At 43.1% G+C, this 22850-nt stretch overlaps 1 protein-coding gene across 1 annotated transcript; it reads right to left on the bottom strand.

Annotated features, from left to right (window-relative positions):
• Positions 1-503: 503 nt before the first annotated feature.
• NUDT6 (nudix hydrolase 6) lies at positions 504-21064 on the bottom strand. Its single transcript, XM_056855505.1, has 5 exons — positions 20830-21064; positions 18593-18796; positions 10094-10149; positions 2887-2941; positions 504-880 (listed from the first exon to the last, which is right to left on the bottom strand). The coding sequence occupies exons 1-5, from the start codon at positions 21062-21064 to the stop codon at positions 504-506; spliced, it is 927 nt and encodes a 308-aa protein (XP_056711483.1).
• Positions 21065-22850: the final 1786 nt, after the last annotated feature.

Raw genomic sequence — 22850 nt, forward strand, 5'->3', positions numbered from 1 at the left:
TATTATAGGAACTCAATTCTCGCATAGGAAAGAGTAAATATAGTTTCCTAATCTAGTCTAACTAACTAGGCTGGAGAGAGATATGGGATGTGTGTCCGGCCCTCATGGTTGCAAGATGGAGAAGAAGGAATGCATGCAAGTGGAGGTGTGAAAAGGAGGAAGGAAGGGTTTCCCTGAGAGTCGCAATCTACACAGAAAAGGGATAGTGTCAGAGCAATAGAGAAAGGATGCCCAGTGCCTTGACTCCTCTCTGACTCTCTAGTCAAGTCCCCCTCTGAAGTCTGAGGTTAAGAGACAGCACAAAGTCCTTTACTTCCAACAAAACTAGGTTTGGACCATTCATGTAAAGGACTTCAAAATGTGCAGAACTGCATATTTTTAAACATTTTAAATGCAGTAATATATATCCTTTTAAAATAAAAAAATTGTAATCCCACAAAAATGTTAGCAAAAGTATTATTTGACTTACAACCCTCCCCAATTTGTTATAAGTTTGTGATATTTCAATTATTCTCTGGCAGTTCTCTATGGTACAGTTTATAGAAAAGGCCAGTGTACACGGATGGAAATTCTCTCACGGTTAAATCAATTTTATCAAATCCTTCCTTGTATCCATAGAGAAGTAGTCTAGCTACATTGCTGGTGATTGGAGTAGTGTTTTTTGTCTTGGCAAGCTCAGCTAGGTCTATCCATTCACACCTCAGGCATTCCTGCTGGCAGAAATTGATGTTGAAAGAACAAGGCTTCAGGCGGCAGATGATATACATATCGGACTTCCCAAAGGCTCCAGGGTGTCTGTGTTGCTGCCGTATACTTAGAAGGGACTTGAATTCTGACTTTATGCCAGTCTCTTCAAAAACTTCTCGAATGGCTGTGTTTCCTAAATGGGAAAACAGAATTTTTGTGCTACTTTTAGTCAGAAATTACATTTTGGGGATTTTTACCATGATTCAGGCTTTGCTTCTCTCGTTTACCCCTGCTAGCCCCTGAATCTGACTTCCCACCATGTACATTTTGTCTACTTTTCCTTCTGTTAGATGGAAGGGGGAATCAACAAAAATTGGCCACTTTCATTCTTCTCGTAGGTATTCTAAAATCACTACTGTAGAAACTTCCATCTGAAATGCTGTGATTAATATTACAGTTTCTTGCAAAACACTGTCTGTTGAGGTTTACTAGGTTTGTTTTGTTTTTTTGCCTTCTACCTCTTCAATTTAATTACAGGTACAATCTCAGTACTAGAAAACCCAACTTAACCATATGGTTTCCAAACCTTTTATGAAGAACATTTTCCCCAACAGAATTTCACATGGTTAGGTCACACACTCACTGAAAGAAGTAAAAGTCCATTTGTGTTTTTTGGCAGCTGACTTACCAGTTAGGGATCACAAATGATACAGGTTACACTTAGCAGAAAAGATAACTAGAGTACATTCGTGTCATACTGGAGGTGGAGCTCCTGTCAGATCCCAGCAGACATCTCAATGTTCTTTATTGACGACATTAGCAGAATAGGAATATTTAGGCTTCAATCAGATTACACAATCAATAGGACTGTTACAGCCCATTCCTGAAGGGGGAGTGGATGTGTGGCGGCCGGGATTTTTAGGGTTTTAGTGTTCCTTCATCAGACTAGTACTGCAGACCAACATGCTACCATCTGAAACTATTATCAATAAGAACACCACAGGCATGTTTAGGTTCCCAATTTATAAACAACCAAACCCCAAGGAAAGCCTGCAACAACAGGAAGATATAACAAGTGAACGCACTTGTTACTCAAATATACAAAATCCCCCCTCCACAAGAGTTAGTTTACTAAAACGAGTAGAGTTAATTAAAGAAGTCCCTCTGTTACCCGGAAAATGCAGATTAGTCAATAGTTTCTCAAAAAGAAAGTATACACACACACACATCTTAACTCTAAGGACTCATACTGAGATTTTCTTTTCTGATCTTTCCAATAAAAGTTGCCTGTGGAAGTATTTTATATATTGGTGGAAGGAATAAATTATTGTTAATGTCTCAGTATTAAATTCCTAAAAGGCTAGGAAAAGCAGTACAGCATACTCTGGTTCAGGAAAGGATCTACCAGTATGTCTAAATATGTTTGTATGGCATATACATATATTTCCCCATCATAAACATATATGGATGATGGATCCAGTGGTTTTAATTGCTTCCAAGTTGATTAACTGTGGTTGGGGTTTCAACGAGGACTTGACAGTTGCCCAGTCTGGCAGTCACACAGCACGACAGCTACAAAAAGCCACTGTTTTGCAAATGTTTGTTCACCACACACATTACATTATATAATTAATTACAGCAGAAATTTGAGAATATGTTTCAACAACTTTTTATGAGTCTTTCCTTACAAATCATTATCCATTTTGAAAAGACAAAAAATGCAAGATATTAAGATACTGAGAATTGTAACATACCAAAAATGTATTTAGTACATAATAGAGTTTAAAATGTTGTTTACTAATATACTTAATATTTATCATTCAATAAACTTTCTGTCAGCCTGCCTTGAAGCCGTTAAGCAACATTACTTGTAATTCAGTAATTAAAATGAGTATGTCATTGATACACAAGCCGTGAAAATGTTGTGAAGCTGGCCTGAATAGGGAGGGTTATTGCACATGATCTGTCCCAGGTGGTAAAATGGGAGTTGTGTGGTAACTGTTGAAGTATTGGCAAAAAGTAGAAGGTGTTGCATCTAAACATCGAATACACATTCGAACCCTTAAGCTTCAACTAGACTCCTGTCTATCTTACACTGCAGACCTTGGTCAACATGGAACCAGTGGAGGCCTGCAAGTTAGTTGCTTTTGGATTAAAAGGCAGCCATTACTGTAATAGTTCTATCAGCCAAGTGCTTACCTATATCTTCACCTGGTTCAGACAATCCTCCTGGAAATTTCCAGACGTTTGTAGTCTTAAAAGGTGAATAAAAATAACAAGATAATCTTATTTTTTTCTGTTATGAAGAACAAAATACAATTCCTTTCTTTGTTGACTTATAAACTTTTCGTTTTTGCAAATGTGATCACCAAAGACAATTAAATGTCTACACAATATATTGCAAGAAAACATCTACTGATTCGTCTGATCACTGTTAGACGGTTTATACTTGCAACCTTGCTGCTCATTAACTAGTTAAAGTAGTAAAGGAGACATTAAAGAAGCTGCTACAGGTAGTCTATGGCCACAATCCAACATAGTTAAAGTGTTCTTAAATTCATTGATTTCCGTGGCCTTAAAGAAAACTAGATCTGTGTTGGATTGAAGCTGATATAATCTAATATTTAACCACCAGTGTATTCTTCAATGTTTGCTTTTTACAAGAAACAGTATGTTTTGAAACAATGATTGTAGTACTGTTCTATACTGCACTGGCAATAACATTTTCTTTTGTATCTTTAATAACAAAGCATTGGTTTTCAGAAATAAAACAGATACTTGTATGTCATCTGAGCAATCACTTGTTCTATAATTCAAGTTAAACAATTAATAAAATAAAGAGTGAAATTTTCTAGCAACTTCAAGCTCTTTCTTACAAAGAATGTTAGGTGCCTTTTATTTATTGTGTGTGTGAGAAGGGAGAAGAGCAGTCCGGTCAGTGGCAATAATGTGGGAGTGTAACTTTCACTCCCCCACCCCTACAGTGACAGTGGCAGTGGTTGCCTGCTGCAGCAACATTAGTGCTTCACGGATTCCTTAAGCAAATGCATCATGGTTAGTGCTTCTGGTATCCTACACAGGCAAACAAGACCTTTTGTCATCCAGAAAGATTTGCTCTAGAAGACTGCCAGTCCCACCAAAGGTGAAGAAGGAACAAAAGTATGAAGCCAGAGTGCAAAGATAATACCTTGAGTCTTTCCTACATTTATTTATTTAAAACATTTCTGTGCTGCCTTTCCACCCAATTCAGGGTGCCCAAGGTAGTGAGCATTAAAACAATCCAAACATTAAAAAGTTTGTGAGGGACTGCCAAATAAAATAAGTCTTCACCTGCTTGCAGAAGACAATGATATAGGAAGACAGACTATACTGGTCCCAAGCCATATAGGGCTTTAAAGATCAATACTAGCACTTTGAATTGGGTCCAGAGAGATTTGTAGCTGGAACAAGACTGGACTGATATGGTCTCTATGACCCACTCGAATCATTGTTCTGGCCGTACCAACTGTAGCTTCTAAACAGTCTTCATGGGCAGCCCTACATAGAACACATTGCAGTAATCTAATCCAGGAGTTACCAGGGCATGCACCACAGAGGCAAGATCTTTCCTGCTCAGGAAGGGCCACAGCTGTTTCACCAGCTGAAGCTGTTTATCCAACAGAAATCCACATCCAGAAGCACCTCCAAGCTATGAACCTGCTCCTTTAGGGGTGTGCAACCTCAACCAGAACAGGGCAAATACCAGTTCTCAGGTCAGACCTCCCCCTCCCCCATCAACAGTACCTCTATTTTTATCAGGATTAACATTGTACCCCCTTCTGCCATTGCACACCATGTTAACTAGCAACTTAACTACCGGTAGTATACATATAAAACCAATTTATAGAAAAATACTTAATGCACTTTCAGGCTTCATTGGAAACTTTTTTCTTTTGATTAGCTTTAGACATGACATCACATAAGTGGCTCTTAAAATGTTCCAGCACAGTACAGGTCACCATTACACAAACATAATGTCTCTGAACTTTCAATATACTTGGTCACATCTCTGGAACTCAGAGTGCTCTGAACCTTCTAAATAAACACGTTCCTCTTGCATAGAAATACAGGACATTTTTGTACCTAAAAACTGTTGGCAAATTTCAGCCGAAAGTTTTAAAAAGGCAGGAAGCCAGATCCTTAACAAGTACAATATGGTTCTTCATAAAGTTGTTCTTTAGAGGAGCATTTTAAAGCATACCTTTTTTTGAAGGAGTAGTTCTTAAATTTATTAATATATTCTTCATCACTACATACATCAGTGGAAAAGTAATGTTATACATTGGGACATACAGATTTTACTGTGCTGGAAACTATAGTCTGGAGTTTACAGTGCATGTGCCAAATTTATACATTAAGCTGGCAACTAGTCAAAATGAGCTTGGAGGCTCCCGTTATATGGGAATATGAAGAGTTCTGCTTTACATTGGCTAAAAAGGCAAAGTTAATACTTTATTGGTTCTTGTAGGTTATCCGGGCTGTGTAACCGTGGTCTTGGAATTTTCTTTCCTGACGTTTCGTTTTGTGTAAGTAGCGATCTGTGTGAGTTGGTTTCCGGTAGACCTTGTGACCTAACCAACTCACACAGATCGCTACTTACACAAAAACTCCAACCACCACCCCCGACAAAAAAGAGGAATAATCAAAACATTAATGGACCGTGCAAGACGGATCTGTGAACCACAGTTTCTCAAGGAAGAAACTAATCATCTAAATCACGCACTGCTAGCAAACGGCTACTCCAAGAATGAAATCAGAAGGGCCATTAAACCAAACAAAAATCAGAAAACTCAGGAAAAACAGTCTCCCATAGGAAAGGTATTCTTGCCATTTATTAAAGGAGTCACTGATAGGATGGAGAAACTTTTGAAAAAACATAACCTACAAACAGTGTTTAAACCCACCAAGAAAATACAACAAATGCTACGATCAGCAAAAGACAAAAGAGACCCCCTCACCTCTGCAGGAGTATATCGTATACCTTGCAGCTGTGGAGAAGTTTACATCGGGACCACAAAACGCAGCATACAAACAAGGATAAAAGAACATGAAAGATACTGCAGACTTGGCCAACCTGAGAAATCAGCAGTGGCTGAACATGGATTGACACAAACAGGACACAGGGTCTTATTCCAAGACACTGAAAGACTGGACAATTCTACCAACTATTTTGTCAGATTGCACAGAGAAGCCATTGAAATTCATAAACATCAGCACAACTTTAACAGAAAAGAGGAGAGTTTAAGAATGAATAAGGCTTGGCTTCCTGTTCTAAAAAACCTCCAGACTAACAAAGACAACATTCAACAATAGCCATGCAGATTAGCTTTGGATTACACACATTAACAAATCACTTCAGGATACAATGGTTCCATATTAACATACCATATCCTCATTAGCACATTATCTTGATACTTACAGGACAATGATTAGCACATTACTTTTGCAGGACAATACTCAGCTCAAACCCAACCCCTTTCTGACTATATATTACTCTTCCTACACCCTTGACACTGAGAGACACTGTCCTTCAGTGTTACTACTCTGAAGATGCCTGCCAAAGTTGCTGGCGAAACGTCAGGAAAGAAAATTCCAAGACCACGGTTACACAGCCCGGATAACCTACAAGAACCAATGAACTCTGACCGTGAAAGCCTTCGACAATATTTTAATACTTTATTACTCACTACATTACATTTCAGGCTCTTATCCTTCAACACTTGAATTACAAATTAAGCGTATTATATTATTTCTGCTTGGTCATGAGTATTATTTTCTCTAAAGTTCATCTAGTGTCTGTTGTTCTCTGTGAACTGAAAGTCTTATGGCTAAGAAGAAAATCAGGGAGCAAAATTATTTAACCAGAATACAAGAAACAAGAAATAATTGAGCTCTACATCTATTTATAGCAAACAAATGATTGGTTTTTGTTACATATAGTATAGTTGCTTACAGAGAATTTGTAAAACCACTCATGTTTTAGATAATAGTTTTTAAGAAATCAGATATACAAGACTTCTAAGTAACTTAAACCACAATTCTATGCATGGTTATTAAGAAATAAGTTCCATTTTATTCAGTGGCTCTTACTACCAGGTAAGTGTTCTTAGGATTGATGCCTATCATATCTACAATGTCCTGGTGTTAATGTGGGACAAGTTTGCCACTAAAGACATGTGGCTGGGTCATTAATACTGAATTTTAATCTGCCAAGTTGTTGATTCAGCCCTTGGATTCACAATGCATGGAGCAATCATCTTGCAATGGATATTCACTGGCCTTCTTCCAGTTCTACGTCACAAGAACCACCATCACCACAATTGGCATTTGTGCTGAATAGTGGGAAATACCTGGAGATTTTTGGGAGTGGAGCCTGAGGTGGGTGGGGTTTGGAGAGGGGAGGGACTTCAAAGTCTAACAGCTTATTCCTGAGCCTTGCGGCAGCCAGGGACATCACAGCCGAGGCGCAGCAGCGGCGCCTCCAAATAGGTTCCCCAGCCTCTGCAAGGCTTAAAAAAGCCTTTTTGACAGGGAAAAAAGAAAACGGGGCTTTGTTCACCCGTAGAAAACAGCGATGCTGCACTAAGGGATTTGGTGATGATGGTACTGTTGAAGGATATCCTAACATTTCAAGACATGCTGTCTGCTTATTGCCGTTATGACCATATACCAAATATTACTTTCATTAAGTCACTGGTCCTTGCACATTGCACTCTGTTTGACTTAAACACTACATACACTTCCTCAAACACACATGGGAGCGTGGCCTTTCACCTTTCCTCAGTAGGACTATGCCCAGAGACTGAATTGCGATCTCTTCTGTCCTGAGGATAGACTTGCAAGTTCTAGTGGTGTGGGAGACCCCCCAGCTGTTGGGCTGATGGTGTGACATCACCTCTGGGGGAAACCCAGAACTGATGCCACACTTTTCTAGAAATCAATGGAAACTCTGTTTTTTAACCATAGTGTTTCTGGCAATTCCTAGAGTGGTGTGACATCACTTGTTTTTTTCTGAAAGTGATGTCATGCTGTTCCAGCGGCTGCCTTTCCATGTCCCCAGCCCCAGTCTCCAGCTAGTTGCCAGGCCTCACAGCCCTACCTGAGGCTGTGCTAAGGTTGCCAATCTCCAGGTGGTATCTGGAGATATGGAGGGATTACAACTGATCTGCAGACAACAGAGATCAGTTCCCCTGTAGGAAATGACAGCTTTGGAAGGTAGACAGTATGGTATTATACCCTGTTAAGGTCCTTCCCCAAACCTGCCCTCCCCAGGCTCCTTCCCCATATCTTCAGGAATATCCCAACCCAGAATTGGCAACCCTAGGCTGTGCTGTTAAGACTGGGCCACATGAAGCCTCTTCATATGGCTGTCCACTGCAGGGGTAGAACATGAGGATAGTGGAGGAAGGAAGGGGAATGTCATGGGACTGGCCCTTACAATACTGCAGAGGCCTCAGCATAACTCTGTATTTTGTCTGCTCTTACATCTGTGTTAACTCTGGATTCAAAATAATGGGTTCTAGTTCAAATGCGCTGCCTTCTTCATCTAAAATCATTGTTCCTGGCAAAACATCTAGAAGGTAAACTCTGGAAGTCACTTCAGTGTATCATTGGGATGAGCTCAAACTACATCTCCTGTTTCCCCTTTGCAGCGTTCTTTCCCTCTGAAATACCAGGCAATCCCTGGCACCAGCCCGTGAGCTTCCAGTTACGGTTTCTGCTCTTCCTCATGCATGTCACCTCCTCCTGGCAAAAACTTGTTCCATCACACAGGCACCCAAGCAACTGTGTTTCTTGGAGATTTCCCGTGTTTATGGGAACACTTTCCCTACAGTGGGACTTGAAATTGTTTCTCCTAAGAGTCCATGTGTCTCCATCCATGCTCCCATCCCTTTGGGATATGGACCTTGCTGGAATGTAACTAGAAGGACAATCTTTGCTTCCCAGCCCAGGCTTGCCATTTTTTTCTGCCAAAGGATGGTTATTTGAAGGCTCTTTTGTGTTCTGCCAAGTGATTCAAAAACCTGTCTTCATGTACCTCTGCAATGTGGGGCTACAGGTATCAGTTCCAGCTCTTCTTCCCACTGCATCATAGTACTCTACACTGGGAGGTGGTGGTGATTTCTTTTTTCTGGCTGCCTGGTTGTACTTTGTTTATGAGCTATATGATGTCCAGGTCTGAGGATGACATGGGTTCATTTATCCATTCCTATGTGTTAGTTGGTGGCTTCTCTGCATGGATTATGTGGGAATGTCATTGGTGAGCATCATCATGATTGGGGGGTAGGCAAGTATAGGCACTTTAGGCAAATCTGTTAAGTGTTGCTGAGTTGACTTTTGTTTCTATGAATGTTTGCCTTTACTACTGGTTGAGCATGATTGTGTCTATATTATGCTGCCATTAGCTCTGGTACAGTAACCGCCCCCCGGCAGTGAAACCAGGCACAGTATCTCCCTGATGGTCTTCTTTAAGTTCATAAGGCTATGCCAACTTCAGCACATATATGTTCATGTAACTGATTTGTGTGCTGTACTTAAATCACATGCTCCACATTATGTGTTCCTGTTCATGCTCTAGATTGGAGAGAGTAGGACTTCCCTGCCAGTTTTGGCTGCCTTGCAGTCTCTGCTAAAACTTTAATGTATTTCTCTTACAGCAAATTACAGCAGACGCCTGATAGCTTATTTTTGAAACCTCAAATTTAGTCGCCTTCTTCCAAAACACTAAAAGCAATTAGACTGTTCTTTACAGCCAGTGGTTTAGAGTCTTCTTTGTAAGGTTTTCATTCTCGATTACCTCAGAGCCATCTACTCTTGCATTTCTGTCTCTAGGAATATCCAGCTTTGGCTGCTTCTAGAGAAAGATATCAAGACATGTGCAGTTTGGTCCTATGCATGTCTCCTTAGAAGTAACTCCCACAGTGTTCAATGTGGCTTACCCCCATGGACTGTGGCCATAATTTACTTATTAAATAGTAGTTTAACAAATACTTGCATTACAGTCCCCCAAAGTGAGTAAATATGCCCACTGAAGCCTTGAAAAATAAAAAAACTAGAAAAGACATACCAGGAACCAAAAGCGATGCTCTCACAATGAGGTTTTCCTGGAAAATTCTTCCTATTCAGGGACCAAGTCACTCCACAATTTAATTTCCCTTTCTAAAAATTGTGGCCTGGCTAAGAAATATAATTGACATCATAACTAATAATACATGGATAGACTGTACTTAAAAGTGTTACCCTGTCAGTTTAACTAAAGTGTATGTTAATTTAGTTATTTTTTAACCTTTTCTAGTACAATGTACTACTATAGTCATGTCAATTCATATTAAATTGTTTATTTCTCCTAATAATGTGATCAACTTACTTTATTTCGGTCTTGTACAACCAATACTTTTCCAGAGTTGACATCTAACACAGCACCTGTTGGAAAAATAATCTATTCTAAATTTCATGACAAAATTAAATAAAATATCCTGTAATCAAATATGACATTCAAAACTTTTGGTGTCCTTTTGTGGGAGTGGGAGGACTTCAGGATGATTTTTTTAAAAAGAAAAAAATACAGATATCAGCAACAGTCACAGCTCATTGTCAAGATTGCATTTTCCTTAAAAACCAAAGTGACAGAATTGCTTTTTTATACCCTAATCACAAAGCCTGCCCTGACCTGGATGGCCCCAGGCTAGCATGGTCTTGTCCAGTCTCAGAAGTTCATAGGGTCAGCCCGGGTTAGTATTTGGATGGGAGGTCACCAAGGAATACCAGGGTTGCTGTGCAGAGGGAGGCAATGGCAAAACCACCTCCATTCATCTCTTGCCTTCAAGGTAACCATGAGTTGGCTGTGACTAGACAGCACAATCCACCACCAATCACAAAGCCTGATGTTTCTGCCCTTGGGTTTTCATTTGGCTTGTTCTGCATCAGGGCCACCGATCGTCATATCAACCACTCCCACACCCCCACTCATTTAAAAACACTCCCAGATAAGTGTTGTCACATGAACCCATACTCTGCCATTGATTTCAATAGGTTACCTACCCAGAGTTATCCTGCGTTTTATGTGGAACACAGTCGTCGGCAGAGTGTGACGTTAGGTATTGAAGGCATACAACCTAGAACAGTGGTGGCGAACCTATGGCACGTGTGCCAGAGGTGGCACTCAGAGCCCTCTCTGTGGGAACACGAGCTGTCGCCCCAGCACAGAGTTTGCCTGTTCGTTCCCCCGGCTGAGGAGGCTGGAGACCAGCAGTGCCTTCCCGGCTCCTCTGGGAAGTGCCGGGCTCCTTCCCAGTGCCTTTTCCTCAGTCGCCGGCTGCGCGCTCATGAAGTGAAGACCACAATGAGCCTTCTGCCGCGGACTGGAAGAGGCAGAGCCGGGACAGGGCTGGACCGGGAGTGGGACGCCTGGGCAGCTGTCTGCAGCAGGCTGGTTGGTGACTGCAGCGCAGGGGGTTGGCAGTGAGGGCTGAACAGGGGCCTGCCTGGCGTTTGTGCTGGAGCCAAGCCCTTAGCTTAGCTTAGGTTTCCACTCTGCTCGTTCATGCAACCGAAGGTGCCTCTGAGCTCGTGCAGAGGGCTGTCCCCACAATCAGCACCCCCGCATAACAGTCTTTTTTAATTCGTATGAAGATAACAGTTGGGAAAAGAACCAAACTGAAGAAGTGGGGGCTATGCTCCAGCTGCTTTCCTTCCCCCGCTCGGCCGCCCATGCAGGGTTGGCAACCTCCAGGTAGTAGCAGGAGATCTGCTATTTCAGTTCACCTGGAGAAAATGGCCACTTTGGCAATTGGACTCCATGGCATTGAAGACCCTCCCCAAACCCCACCATCCTCAGGCTCCACCCCAAAAACCTCCCGCAGGTGGCAAAGAGGGACCTGGCAACCCCTAGCCCCATGTGGACTTCTAGCTGTGTTGGCACTTTGCGATAAATAAGTGGGTTTTGGGTTGCAGTTTGGGCACTCGGTTTCTAAAAGGTTCGCCATCACTGACCTAGAACTTCAGTTATAAGTAGGAAGGAAATATTAAGGAATGGGTTTCTAGACTGAAAACACCATTCCCTTTCATTAACCACACGTCTTATGTGTGGGAGAAATGTTTTAAAAATGAAACAACAATCCTGAAGTAAACTCCTGAAAGAGGCAATCTTTAGGAAAATTAGTCATACGCCTCCTAGTTGGTCACACAATACACATGATTTCATCCTTCCTGCATACGTTTGGCAGTGCATTTCTTGGTGTGGAATTTTGTTTTAGAGGCAAAACAGAAATGCAGGATCAACTTTGAAGTTGTCTACTCAGTTGTTGTTTTTTGAAATTTCAATTGATTTTGATTTCAAATGTATATGACAGTAAAGACAAAATTACGCATCAGTTTACATATTCTATCTAATAGATTCCCAGCAAAACCAGCGCTGTTGCTTGTAGTGTTGTTATTCACAATATGTCTTGTATGGAGAGGATTTGATCAAATGCCTCATTGGTGTTGCCGAGGTCTTTACAGTCAATGCTCCTTTGCTTTTAACAGCAATCAGACATCTAGAAACACTGCAACTGGCACTTTCTATGATTAATGTATGTGTTCTTGGGCTGCTGAAAAAAGGCACAGATGCAAGGCCGGTAAAAACAAAAGTTGCCAGCCCTTTCCCTCATAATCAGAATATATTGGCTATTTATCTGATCATGAAAAGGAACAGGGAACATGTTCCCAGATGTCAGAACATTCTTTTCAGCACAATCAAAAGTTCTACTGAGCTTAGTCCCCTCAGTGCAGCAGTGATGTATTGGGACCTATGGTTGTATTTATCAAACAAGAATTGCACCTTAAGGGCAAAAGCAGATGTGGCAGCAGATATGATTGGATGCCCCCTCAAAAAAAAGTTAATGCCTGTTGGAAAGAAGGAGGGTAACAGAATCTAGTTGGCCTGTTCTTTACAACCCTTAGTTTAATCATGTATATTTATTCAAAAGTAGCCCTTTGGTGTTCCCATGGGACTTATTCCCCCTGATGTGGATACCCGAGGCTAGCTTGATCTCGTCAGATCTTGGAAGCCAAGCAGGGTTGGCCCTGGTCAGTATTGGATGGGAGACCACCAAGGAAGTCCAGGGTTGCTGTGCAGAGGAAGGCACTGCTAACCCACCTCTTGCCTTGAAACCCCTACAGGGTCATTGTAAGTCAGCTGTGATTTGAGGGGTGTGTGTGTCAGAAGGATTTGTAGTGTGAGAGCACAACTAAACAAGATGTAGGTGGATGAAAGGGGGAGTGAGTTTGAACTTTTACATTCTGGAGTAAATCAGGAATATTACTGCATTCAATCTCATATTTCCTGTGGCTACACAGACTTAATGCCAGGATCAATCAGACTAAAAGCAGGCTGGATATCCCTTGGTTTGTGCTAGATTTCACTAACTCAACACTTGAGTGCTACATTAGGAGGGGTCACTGGACATCATAAACTGTAGCTCTCTGGTCAACAGCTGCTATTAGAGCTGTTTGATACCATATTTGGTGCTATACTTAAAACTTTAACTTATACACAATTACTCACAAATCCTTCTGAGTTTAGTATGGATAACTCCCAATTACATCTGCAGAAGGTCATAGTCTTATGTGTCACAAAATAATTTCAAAGAATAAGAGAACAAAGGGAGAGAAAGGGGAAGTCTGGCCTAATCTTTTGTGGTGTAAGGATGAGAAAAAGCAGCCATCTTTGGTATGTTCGTTAGTAACAGTTTGGACTGCGTGCCAGAAAACAGAGGTTGAAAGTCCAAGAGTAGATGTGGTAAGTTTCCATGACTGTAATCTAAAAAGGTCTCGTACATAAATATTTTTGGATACTCTTGAAAACAGTTTTAAGAATTCTGTCAGATGCTCTTTTAAAATGGTTTGCCAGCATCCTCTCAATATATTTGTTAGTGTGTAACAAGCAAGACAGGTATTCAAAGCGACACTTGCGCCTGTCTCTGAACTTAATATTCTATGTGGGCTTTCCCTAAACCTTATTTGCAAACACTGAGTAATTTGTACGTTACATCATAAAATCAGCGTATCACTCTTGCATGCTATTCCCTTCAGTAGGAAAGCCATATAACTCTGATTTACGGGTCAGTAATTCACTGCTTCCCTTCCAGCCATGTTTGGTGGAATGGAGATTTCCAAGGTAAACGGTTGGGAGGGAAATAAGGTTTTCAAATGTAATGTTAAGCTTTGAGAATATCTCGACTGCATTATTAGTTGAGCAAACTGATTTTGAAAAAATCATAATCTAACATCCAAAGCGTCTTTTTCCCCGAGCTTGATAAACAAGCAAACAGATAAAAACAAAAATGGAGATTTCAAAGTTTAAGTATAAATGGAATTTAGTATTAGGGTATGAAATACCAACAGAAGTGTGGGAATTTGCACTGTTGACAGGATCAAGGTTCACAGTGTTTAAATTTCAGAGAGAACTTATGCAAGATAGTACATCAGCTTTATCTGACACTTAAACTAAAACATATAATTCACATTCAGGTTTGTGCCGGTTTTATACGTATGTAGTGGTTTTGTCTGAGAGCAACTTGGTATTGGAAGCGCGTAGCAGAGTTGATAAGTACTGGCTCAGGAAAAAAAAGTGTTAGAAAATGATCCAGAATGTAGGTTACTAAATTATCTCCCTGGAATTTCAAAAACAGTCCAACCATTAGTCTTGAACTTGATTACAGCTATACATCTAATTTTTGCAAGTTCGTGGAAATCAACAAAGGCTCCAGACAACAGCAAGTAGATTACTAAAAGAGGTTTATTTATTTTATGATTAAACGTACAGTGCTCCAAAGAAATGACAGTTTTGATGAGATTCGGTCCAAGTGATATAGTTTAATGCATTGTATTCAGTTGAAATCTGATGTAATTTTGTGGCAGTTTACCCAAAAACAAACAGCCTGGGCAGGGCTGGACGGTGGGCCCAGCAGCAAAACTCACCTGGGTGATGCAGGCTGGGATCAAGGGCAGCCTCTGCACTCTGGGCCAGGGAAGCTCATAGGATGTGGGGGCTGAAAGCAAGCCTGGTTGAAAGAACAATGGCTCTCCGGGCCCAGGTAAGGAACAGAGAAGAGGGTGGAGCTTAACTCAAGGTGTGAAGCTGGGGCTATAAAAAGGAAGGAAGGGAACTTGGGAGGAGGCTTCTGGGAGGAGGAGGAGAAGGCAGGAGGAGGCAGATTGCAGCCTCCGGGCTCTTCTCCTATGCAACGATATGACCAAGGTGGGTGAGATGAACCACTCCTTCAGGGGTCTGTATTGCTGAATGAAGAACCTGCCTTAAAGAAACAGTGACTGGGCTTGTGACATCAAGGCCCCATGGGCTCCAGGAATGGTGTTCCTCTGCCCCCAGAGGGTGGGCCAAACTTGAAAATATATTTTGTCATTTTTTTAATTTTGCTTTGTCAAATGAACATTAATAATGTTTAAGCACCCACAGATTGTGCATGCCTGTCTCACCAAACGATATCTGCTAGGCACACGTGCAACACAGGTAACAATTCTGTTGCCTTCAGGAATATTGGGAACTGGCCAATGAATTCTGCTGTATAGCAAAATCATTCCCTTTGACCGTCTGCAGCAATTTAGCAGCCAGGAAAGTTTTAATAGTAGACTATGTCATGGCAGTTATTCTTTAAGATAAAACAAAAGCAGAAAGAACATTGTCATTAATGCAGTTTAAAAATACCTTAGCAGTTTGAAAAACATTGAACAGCATTAGTGTTTCTAGAATTTAGTTCTAATATTAGTGGCCAAATTAACTAAAAACTTCTACACAGGGGTGTCCAAACTTTTTTCAAAGAGAGACAGATTTGATGAAGTGAACATGCGTGAGGGCCGACCATTTTGCCTGACATTCTTAATTAAATTAATTAAATGCAAATTAACTATTTTATGCAAAGTTTATTGCAAATGGCATACTTATTATGCCCATAAGCACAGACTGCACCACAAAAACCATGGCTACATTCCTTCCTTTCCCCAAAGCCCCTTTCAGCTCACCGGACACCCCCAGCTTCTAAATCTCCAACCTTTTTTCTGTAGGGAGGGAGCAGGAACTCTTCCTCCCCCCCCCCCACTCATGTGCCTCTCTGGGACTGTCGACTCTCTCCCTTCAACCATGCCGGGGGTATTCTGTCCTCCCCTCATCTGAGCCAGGAAATAAACTGGTTTTCATTCTCATGGAGCCCAAGATTCAAACACTCTGACATCTCCTGTGCAGGGAGGAATGTGGAGTTTTTCTCCCCATGAGAGCCAGCGTGGTGTAATGGTTAAGAGCGGTGGAGTCTGATCTGGAGAACCGGGTCTGATTCCCCCACTCCTCCACACGAGCGGTGGAGGTTAATCTGGTGAGCTGGATTTGTTTCTCCTGCTCCTACCAGCTGGGTGACCTTGGGCTAGTCACAGCTCTCTCAGCCTTACCTACCTCACAGGGTATCTATTGTGGGGAGGGGAAGGAGAGGGCGATTGTAAGCCACCCTTAAGTGGTAGAGAAAGTGGGCATATAAAAACCAACTCTTCTCTTCTTTCTTCCTTTTGACCTCTTTGCTCTCTGCTCGGGGCTTTGACCTCCGGAATGAACACGGGTGTCCTCTGCAGACTCGGCCCCGTCTGAACACACCTCGTTTCTAAACACGACACATGCCAGGAGTCATTTATTTTCCCCACCCCATCCCTTCTTTCGAAGCAGCCACTTTCCTTGGAGAGAACCTGCTGGGGGGTCTGACTCCAAACACTCCCTGCCCCCAAATCCAGCCCCCTCTCCCCCCTGCCTTTCCTTGACTCACAATCCCCAAGACCCATCCAGTCTCTCCCCTCCTCCCTCCCTCTCACCCTGCAAATCTGGATCCCTCGCGAGACCTCTGCAATGCAGGGAAGGGGCTGCATCTCCCCCACCCCACCCCAGCCTTCTGCAGAGAGGAAGGAGGAAAGAGGAGAGCCAGACGGAGCAGCCGCCCCACCCCCAGGCTTTTCAGTGTTTGTGTGTGTGGGGGTGTCTTTCCTCTCCCAGATTGGGGCCAGCCTCTGACCTCCCTTGCATTTCCCTTCCCCACCGCCACCTTTCCCACCCTCGAGTCCCCCCCAACCCATCCTCAGGATCCCCTTAACCCACTCGGGAGGAGCTGCTGCTGCTTTTCCACGCGTCAGAACAACACGCGGGCTCTGGGTAAGAAGGAAGTGGCCTCTCTAGGGTTTCAGACTCGCTGGCCTTCATTCCGGGGGGTGGGGCTGAGACAGCCAATCGAGGCGACCCTCTGCCCAAGCGTTGCCCCCTCAGTCGGGGATGCAAAGCACAGGCGCAGCCCCCACGCACCCCCTTTTCTCTCTCTGCAAAACAGGCTGGGGGGCCGTATTAAACCGGTCCGGACTTTGGACATGACTGGTGTAATAGAATAACCAACGAAACACATTCATTTTTCTTTCACAGGGGGCCATGATCTTATTTTAGAAGCAAGACCCTCCAACCATTTTCACACACTTTCTTAAAAGAGTGATCCTGCCAGCAGAAAAGTTTCTATTACAGTTAGTCCGGCTATGTAATTTTCCTGCATGTTTCTTTCCAGGACTGCTGAAGTTAAATCTGTCCTTAAGACTCTCCAGCTGAGCATAAAGGAGCTTAAAAGTGCTTAAATAGCTGGATCATATATACAGAAAATAGGAGTGATATACTTTTATAAAATTTACTTGGGCTCCTTTTTGATAGTGAATGTTCTAATGTAATATTCATACTTTGAAGAAACATGTTCAAACATGCCCTTAAGCACAAAAAAAGCAACCATTTGTTGTCTTTGCTGCCCTCTACTGACTTTATGTTTTTCAGTTATGCTACAAAATAAAGAAGAGATTTTATGGTCTGGGAATTCCCTGGATTAGAAACTAGTTTTAAAATGGGGTTTCAACTCTGGTTGCTGCTACACAGATCCTCCAGTCTGCCTTCTTGGCTGAGGAAACATTCTATATGCTTTCCCCCTGTGTCAATCCACCCCCCACTACTGCCAGACTTTTTGCTTTATTTTTTTTAAATCAGTAAAGATATACCACTACAGTATGAGGACATTATAGTGATATATCATCTACTGATAAATAAATTTTTAAAACCTGAGCAAACAGACCCCCCTGGGCGGGGCGGGCGGGCAGAATAGTGCCAGATGTGGACACACAGACTTCCCCCAAACCTCCAGTCTTTCAGGAAAGATTGAACCAAAGCAGATTTAGGGAAATTCATAATGGTGCTGGTGGTAAGCGTCATCAAGTTCCAGCTGATTTATGGTGACCTCATGGGGGGGAGGGGGCAAGAGACATTCAGAGGTGGTTTGCCATTGCCTGCCTCTGTGAAACAACCCTGGACTTTCCTGGTGGTCTCCTACTCAAATACTGACCAGGGCCAACCCTGCTTAGCTTCTGAGATCTGATGAGATCAGGCTAGTGTGGGCTATCCATGACCATTCACAACAGAAATGGGAAAACCAGAGTCTGTGTGTGTGTTTTTGGGGGGCTATGTTGTGTGGAAGCACTAAAAAGAACTGCTCTAGTACTGGCAGGGGTGGGGAGTACAGAGGAAAATTTCTGTGTGAAAGCATCCTCTGTCTAGCTTTCAATAACATTTAGTGCTGATGCCATACCACAATTAAAGGTGCTCATGGAAAGGGGAACTTGCTTAACAATGGTTGCAGGTAGGAGGAAGAACTGCATGAGCCTGTGGCATTCTTCTCCTAGCCATAGTGAAGAGACTGGAAATGTTAGATCAGCACCAGACCGTGACATTTTTGCTTCTGACTCTGGTTTGTGTACTCTCAATTTGTTCTTAGAAGGGCTTCTCCCCCCTCCCCAGCTTCCTGGAGCTCACCTGCAACGCCTAATTGATGAGTAGCATAATGAGGCAACTTGCTGAGTCCTTCTCCTAGCCACAGGGTCAATGTAGCAGAGTCTGATTCTGCATGGTGGAAGGTAAAGCCTTGCTCTGCAGCAGCTGCTATAAATCTGCTCTGGAGGATAGGAACATGTAGCCAGATTGCTTTGTGGCCTTCTGCTTTCCATTGCTTGACAGAATCTAAAAGGAAAGGGGAAAGCAGTAAATATAACACCCTCACTTACATGAAGCAATCAATAGTTTGTTCACTGTTTTCTGATTTTGTCTCTCTCTTGCTTAATCCAGACATTTTAACTCCAAACTATAGTTTAGAAATTAGGCACATGCTCATGGGCACCCCCTAATTTCTAATTTGCTGTAGCTATACTTTTGTCAGGTTGTCTGATTTGGTTATTTAACACTGCTGTTTATAAAACCAAACCATGTTTTTTGTGGGGGCAATTTTGGTTAGTACTAATCCTGTGGGTATACCTGCTGAGTTGAGTCGGTGCTTCGAATAATACCTTATTTATTTATGTTATTTATAGTCCAATTTTCTCACAGGGACTCAAGATGGATTACACATAGCAAGTCAGTACAATCAACAAAATGGAAGATTCAATAACTAATACATTAGGATAGTAGTAGTATTTATTTTGCAGTCATTTGACCAAAAATAAAAAAATAAAAAAATAGAACACATCTAATCAAAAGTAACATAAATTTGTAATAAAAACAATATCAGTCAGACAAAGAGTCCACAAAATAAAATATATCAATAAAATCCCTAATACATTAGGATATTAGACGTCTGGAATCACCAGAAAGAAACAGAAAATTGCCTAAACATTAACATGACACATTAGGCAGTACAGAAATATGCTATATACAGCAGTAAAGACCATGGGTCCCAATAATTTATTCAAGTAAGTTTGTGAAACCATTTTGTACTGTGTAGTCATAGAATCATGGAGTTGGAAGGGACTACCAGGGTCATCTAGCAGGATCATCCTGCACAATGCAGAAAATTCACAACTACTTCCCCCCGGCCCATGACCCCAACTCCATGCCCAGAAGATGGCCAAGATGTCCTCCCTCTTATGAACTGCCTAAGTTCATAGAATCAGCATTGCTGACAGATGGCCATCTAGCCTCTGCTTAAAAACCTCCAGGGAAGGAGCACTTACCACTTCTCGAGGAAGTCTGTTCCACTGAGGAACTGCTGTTAGAAAATTCTTCCTAATGTCTAGACAGAAACTCTTTTGATTTAATTTAATAGTCTTATTACATGCCCAGAACAGCCCCCTGAATAGTTCAGTTTTGCAAAGTCTGACAGGCCAGGAGTGTGGGAGCTTTCCTGACCTCCTTGGGCAGGCTGTTCCCAAGGCGGGAGGGAGCCACTGCGGAGAAAGCATGTACATGGGCAGCTGTTGAATTTGCCCAATTGCAGGCTGGCACTTGCAGAAACCCCTGCTGACATGAGCAGAGTTGTTGCGGCAGAGCATAGAGACAGAGGTGGCCCCGTAAATAAGAGGGGCCAAGACCATGAAGGGCTTTATATGGGATAGCCAACACCTTAAACTGAGCTTGGTAACAAATGCACAACCAATGAAATGTCTGCAGAATGGAAGTAATAGTATTAGCTCCTGCTAATAGTCAAGCTGTGGAATTTTGGATCAGTTGAAGTTTCGGTGCTGATTTTGAGGGGAGACCAATGTACAGTGCATTACAGTAGTCTAGTCTTGATGTTACTAAGGTGTGGGTACAGGTGGCCAGGTCAGGCATTATCAAGACACAGGACCATTTTTTCAGGCTAGGCTGAGTTGCCACCTATTGCTGGGGAAAGATGTACTTAGCTAGTCATACTCTTCCAGTCCCCTTCATACCCAGTACTTAAATTCGAAAAGGCAAAAAAGGCTCATGGAGCTTAAAGTCCCAGGGGTGTCTGGTTAGGCTGCGATTGCTGCAAAGAAGGTACAGGGGAGGAGAAAAATATTTTACTATATTGCTATTTTATTGTGGCGTGCGGAAACTGCCTGGAGAGCACAGTGCCGGGGAAGCGCTGAACAGAAACGTTTGAATGGCTCACATAACAATCGCATTCTGCACGTGCTCAGAGGAACTGTCTCACACATGCAACCCTGGCCCTCGAAACACATCCCGTGGATGCAGCCAGCCCTGCCTCCCTCCCTCCCTCCGCGAGGCGACGTCACCCAGAGGCGAAAGGCACTTGCCCTGCAGCCAGTCCCGGAAGGTGGCGCCGTCCAGGCTGTCGGGAGCCCGCAGCTGAGCCAACCGCAGGCTGAGGCCGCCGAACTTGTCCAGCCGCGGCTGCAGCCCCGCTTCCACCAGCCTGGACACGGCGGAGTCCCCAGTGCAGCGGCCGCGGACCAGCGTCCCAAGCCACTGCCCGGGCGGCTGCCACCGACTCAGCGCCCACAGCCGCCCCCGCCACCCAGCGCCTGCCATGGCGGCTGCGCGGAGAAGCGAGGGGCGGGGGCTCCTTTTCGACCAATCGGGCAGGCTCGCACGGCATTTCCGGTATTACAACGGCACCCGCGAGCCTGGGTAATAGAGGCGGCGGGGTAGAGCGGCACAGCGCCTCTCTTGGGCCGTAGAGATGGGAAGGTTAGAAAAGAGGACCCTCAACGTCCGGTCACATTTGAAGGTTTCCATTGGTCTCGCCCTCTAGGGATTTCTATACGAATTTCTATGTGAATCCTGTAGGGATTTCTGTGTGCGTATTTCTCATTACTGTCACACATCCTAAATAATGCACTGTCAATCCATTTTCAGTACACCTTAAAGATCGTTTGCACATGGATTTTGGCGTTTCACACTGTAAAATCCAGCTGCAAAGTGCATTCAAAGTGGATTGAAAGTGCATGTTTCAGGATGTGCGAAAGTAGTAAAGAAAACCAGCTCTATTTTAAATCAGACGCGCCAGTGTAGGACTGCCGAAGTTCGGTTTTTCTTTTTTAAAACTCTAGGTGAAGTACTCCTAGAACGTGGCAGGGAGGAAGCAGGAGACAGGACCTCTCGCCACTGCAGGGAGAGTTTTATAGAGAGACTGGCGTTTCCTGATTGCAGATCATAGGTGAGATCCTTATAAGGAGATAAAAAAAGACACCTTTGTCTGAGCTTTTTCTCTCCCTCCCTCATAATACCAGAACGCGGGGTCATCTGCTGAAGCTGGAGGGTGAGAGATTCAAAACTGATAAAAGGAAATATTGCTTTACACAACGCATAGTTAAATTGTGGAACTCCCTGCCCCAGGATGTGGTGAGGGCTGCCAGCTTGGAGGGCTTTCAGAGGGGAGTGGACATATTCATGGAGGAGAGGGTAATTCCCAGTGGGTAGCCGTGTTAGTCTGTCTGCAGTAGTAGAAAAGGGCAAGAGTCCGGTAGCACCTTAAAGACTAACAAAAATATTTTCTGGTAGGGTAAGAGCTTTCGTGAGCCACAAAAATATTTTCTGGTAGGGTATGAGCTTTCGTGAGCCACAGCTCACTTCTTCAGATACAGCTAGAATGTGAATCCATCTGTGATGTGAATCACTCTCCTCTACTTAAAGACAGATGGATTCACATTCTAGCTGTATCTGAAGAAGTGAGCTGTGGCTCACGAAAGCTCATACCCTACCAGAAAATATATATTTGTTAGTCTTTAAGGTACTACTGGACTCTTGCTCTTTTCTGTGGCTCACGAAAGCTCATGCCCTACCAGAAAATATTTTTGTTAGTTGGTTCTTGTAGGTTATCCGGGCTGTGTAACCGTGGTCTTGGAATTTTCTTTCCTGGCGTTTCGCCAATGTCAGGAAAGAAAATTCCAAGACCACGGTTACACAGCCCGGATAACCTACAAGAACCAATGAACTCTGACCGCGAAAGCCTTCGACAATATTTTTGTTAGTCTTTTAAGGTGCTAGTGGACTCTTGCCCTTTTCTACTATGGAGGAGAGGGGTATTCATGGCTATTAGTTATACTAGTCATGCTGCATACCTATTCTCTCTAGTATCAGAGGAGCATGCCTATTATTTTGGGTGCGGTGGAACACAGGCAGGATGGTGCTGCTGGGGGGTTTGAGGGCTTCCTAGAGGCACCTGGTTGGGCCACTGTGTGAACAGACTGCTGGACGTGATGGGCCTTGGTCTGATCCAGCAGGGCTTATATTCTTTTTTTGGGGGCTGGGGGGATAGAGGACACGATTATTTAAACCGCTGCAAAGAAAAAGAGGACTGAGAGGACGCGCCCTC

Source organism: Euleptes europaea, chromosome 9 (genome assembly GCF_029931775.1).
Source record: "Euleptes europaea isolate rEulEur1 chromosome 9, rEulEur1.hap1, whole genome shotgun sequence".
NCBI lineage: Eukaryota > Metazoa > Chordata > Lepidosauria > Squamata > Sphaerodactylidae > Euleptes > Euleptes europaea.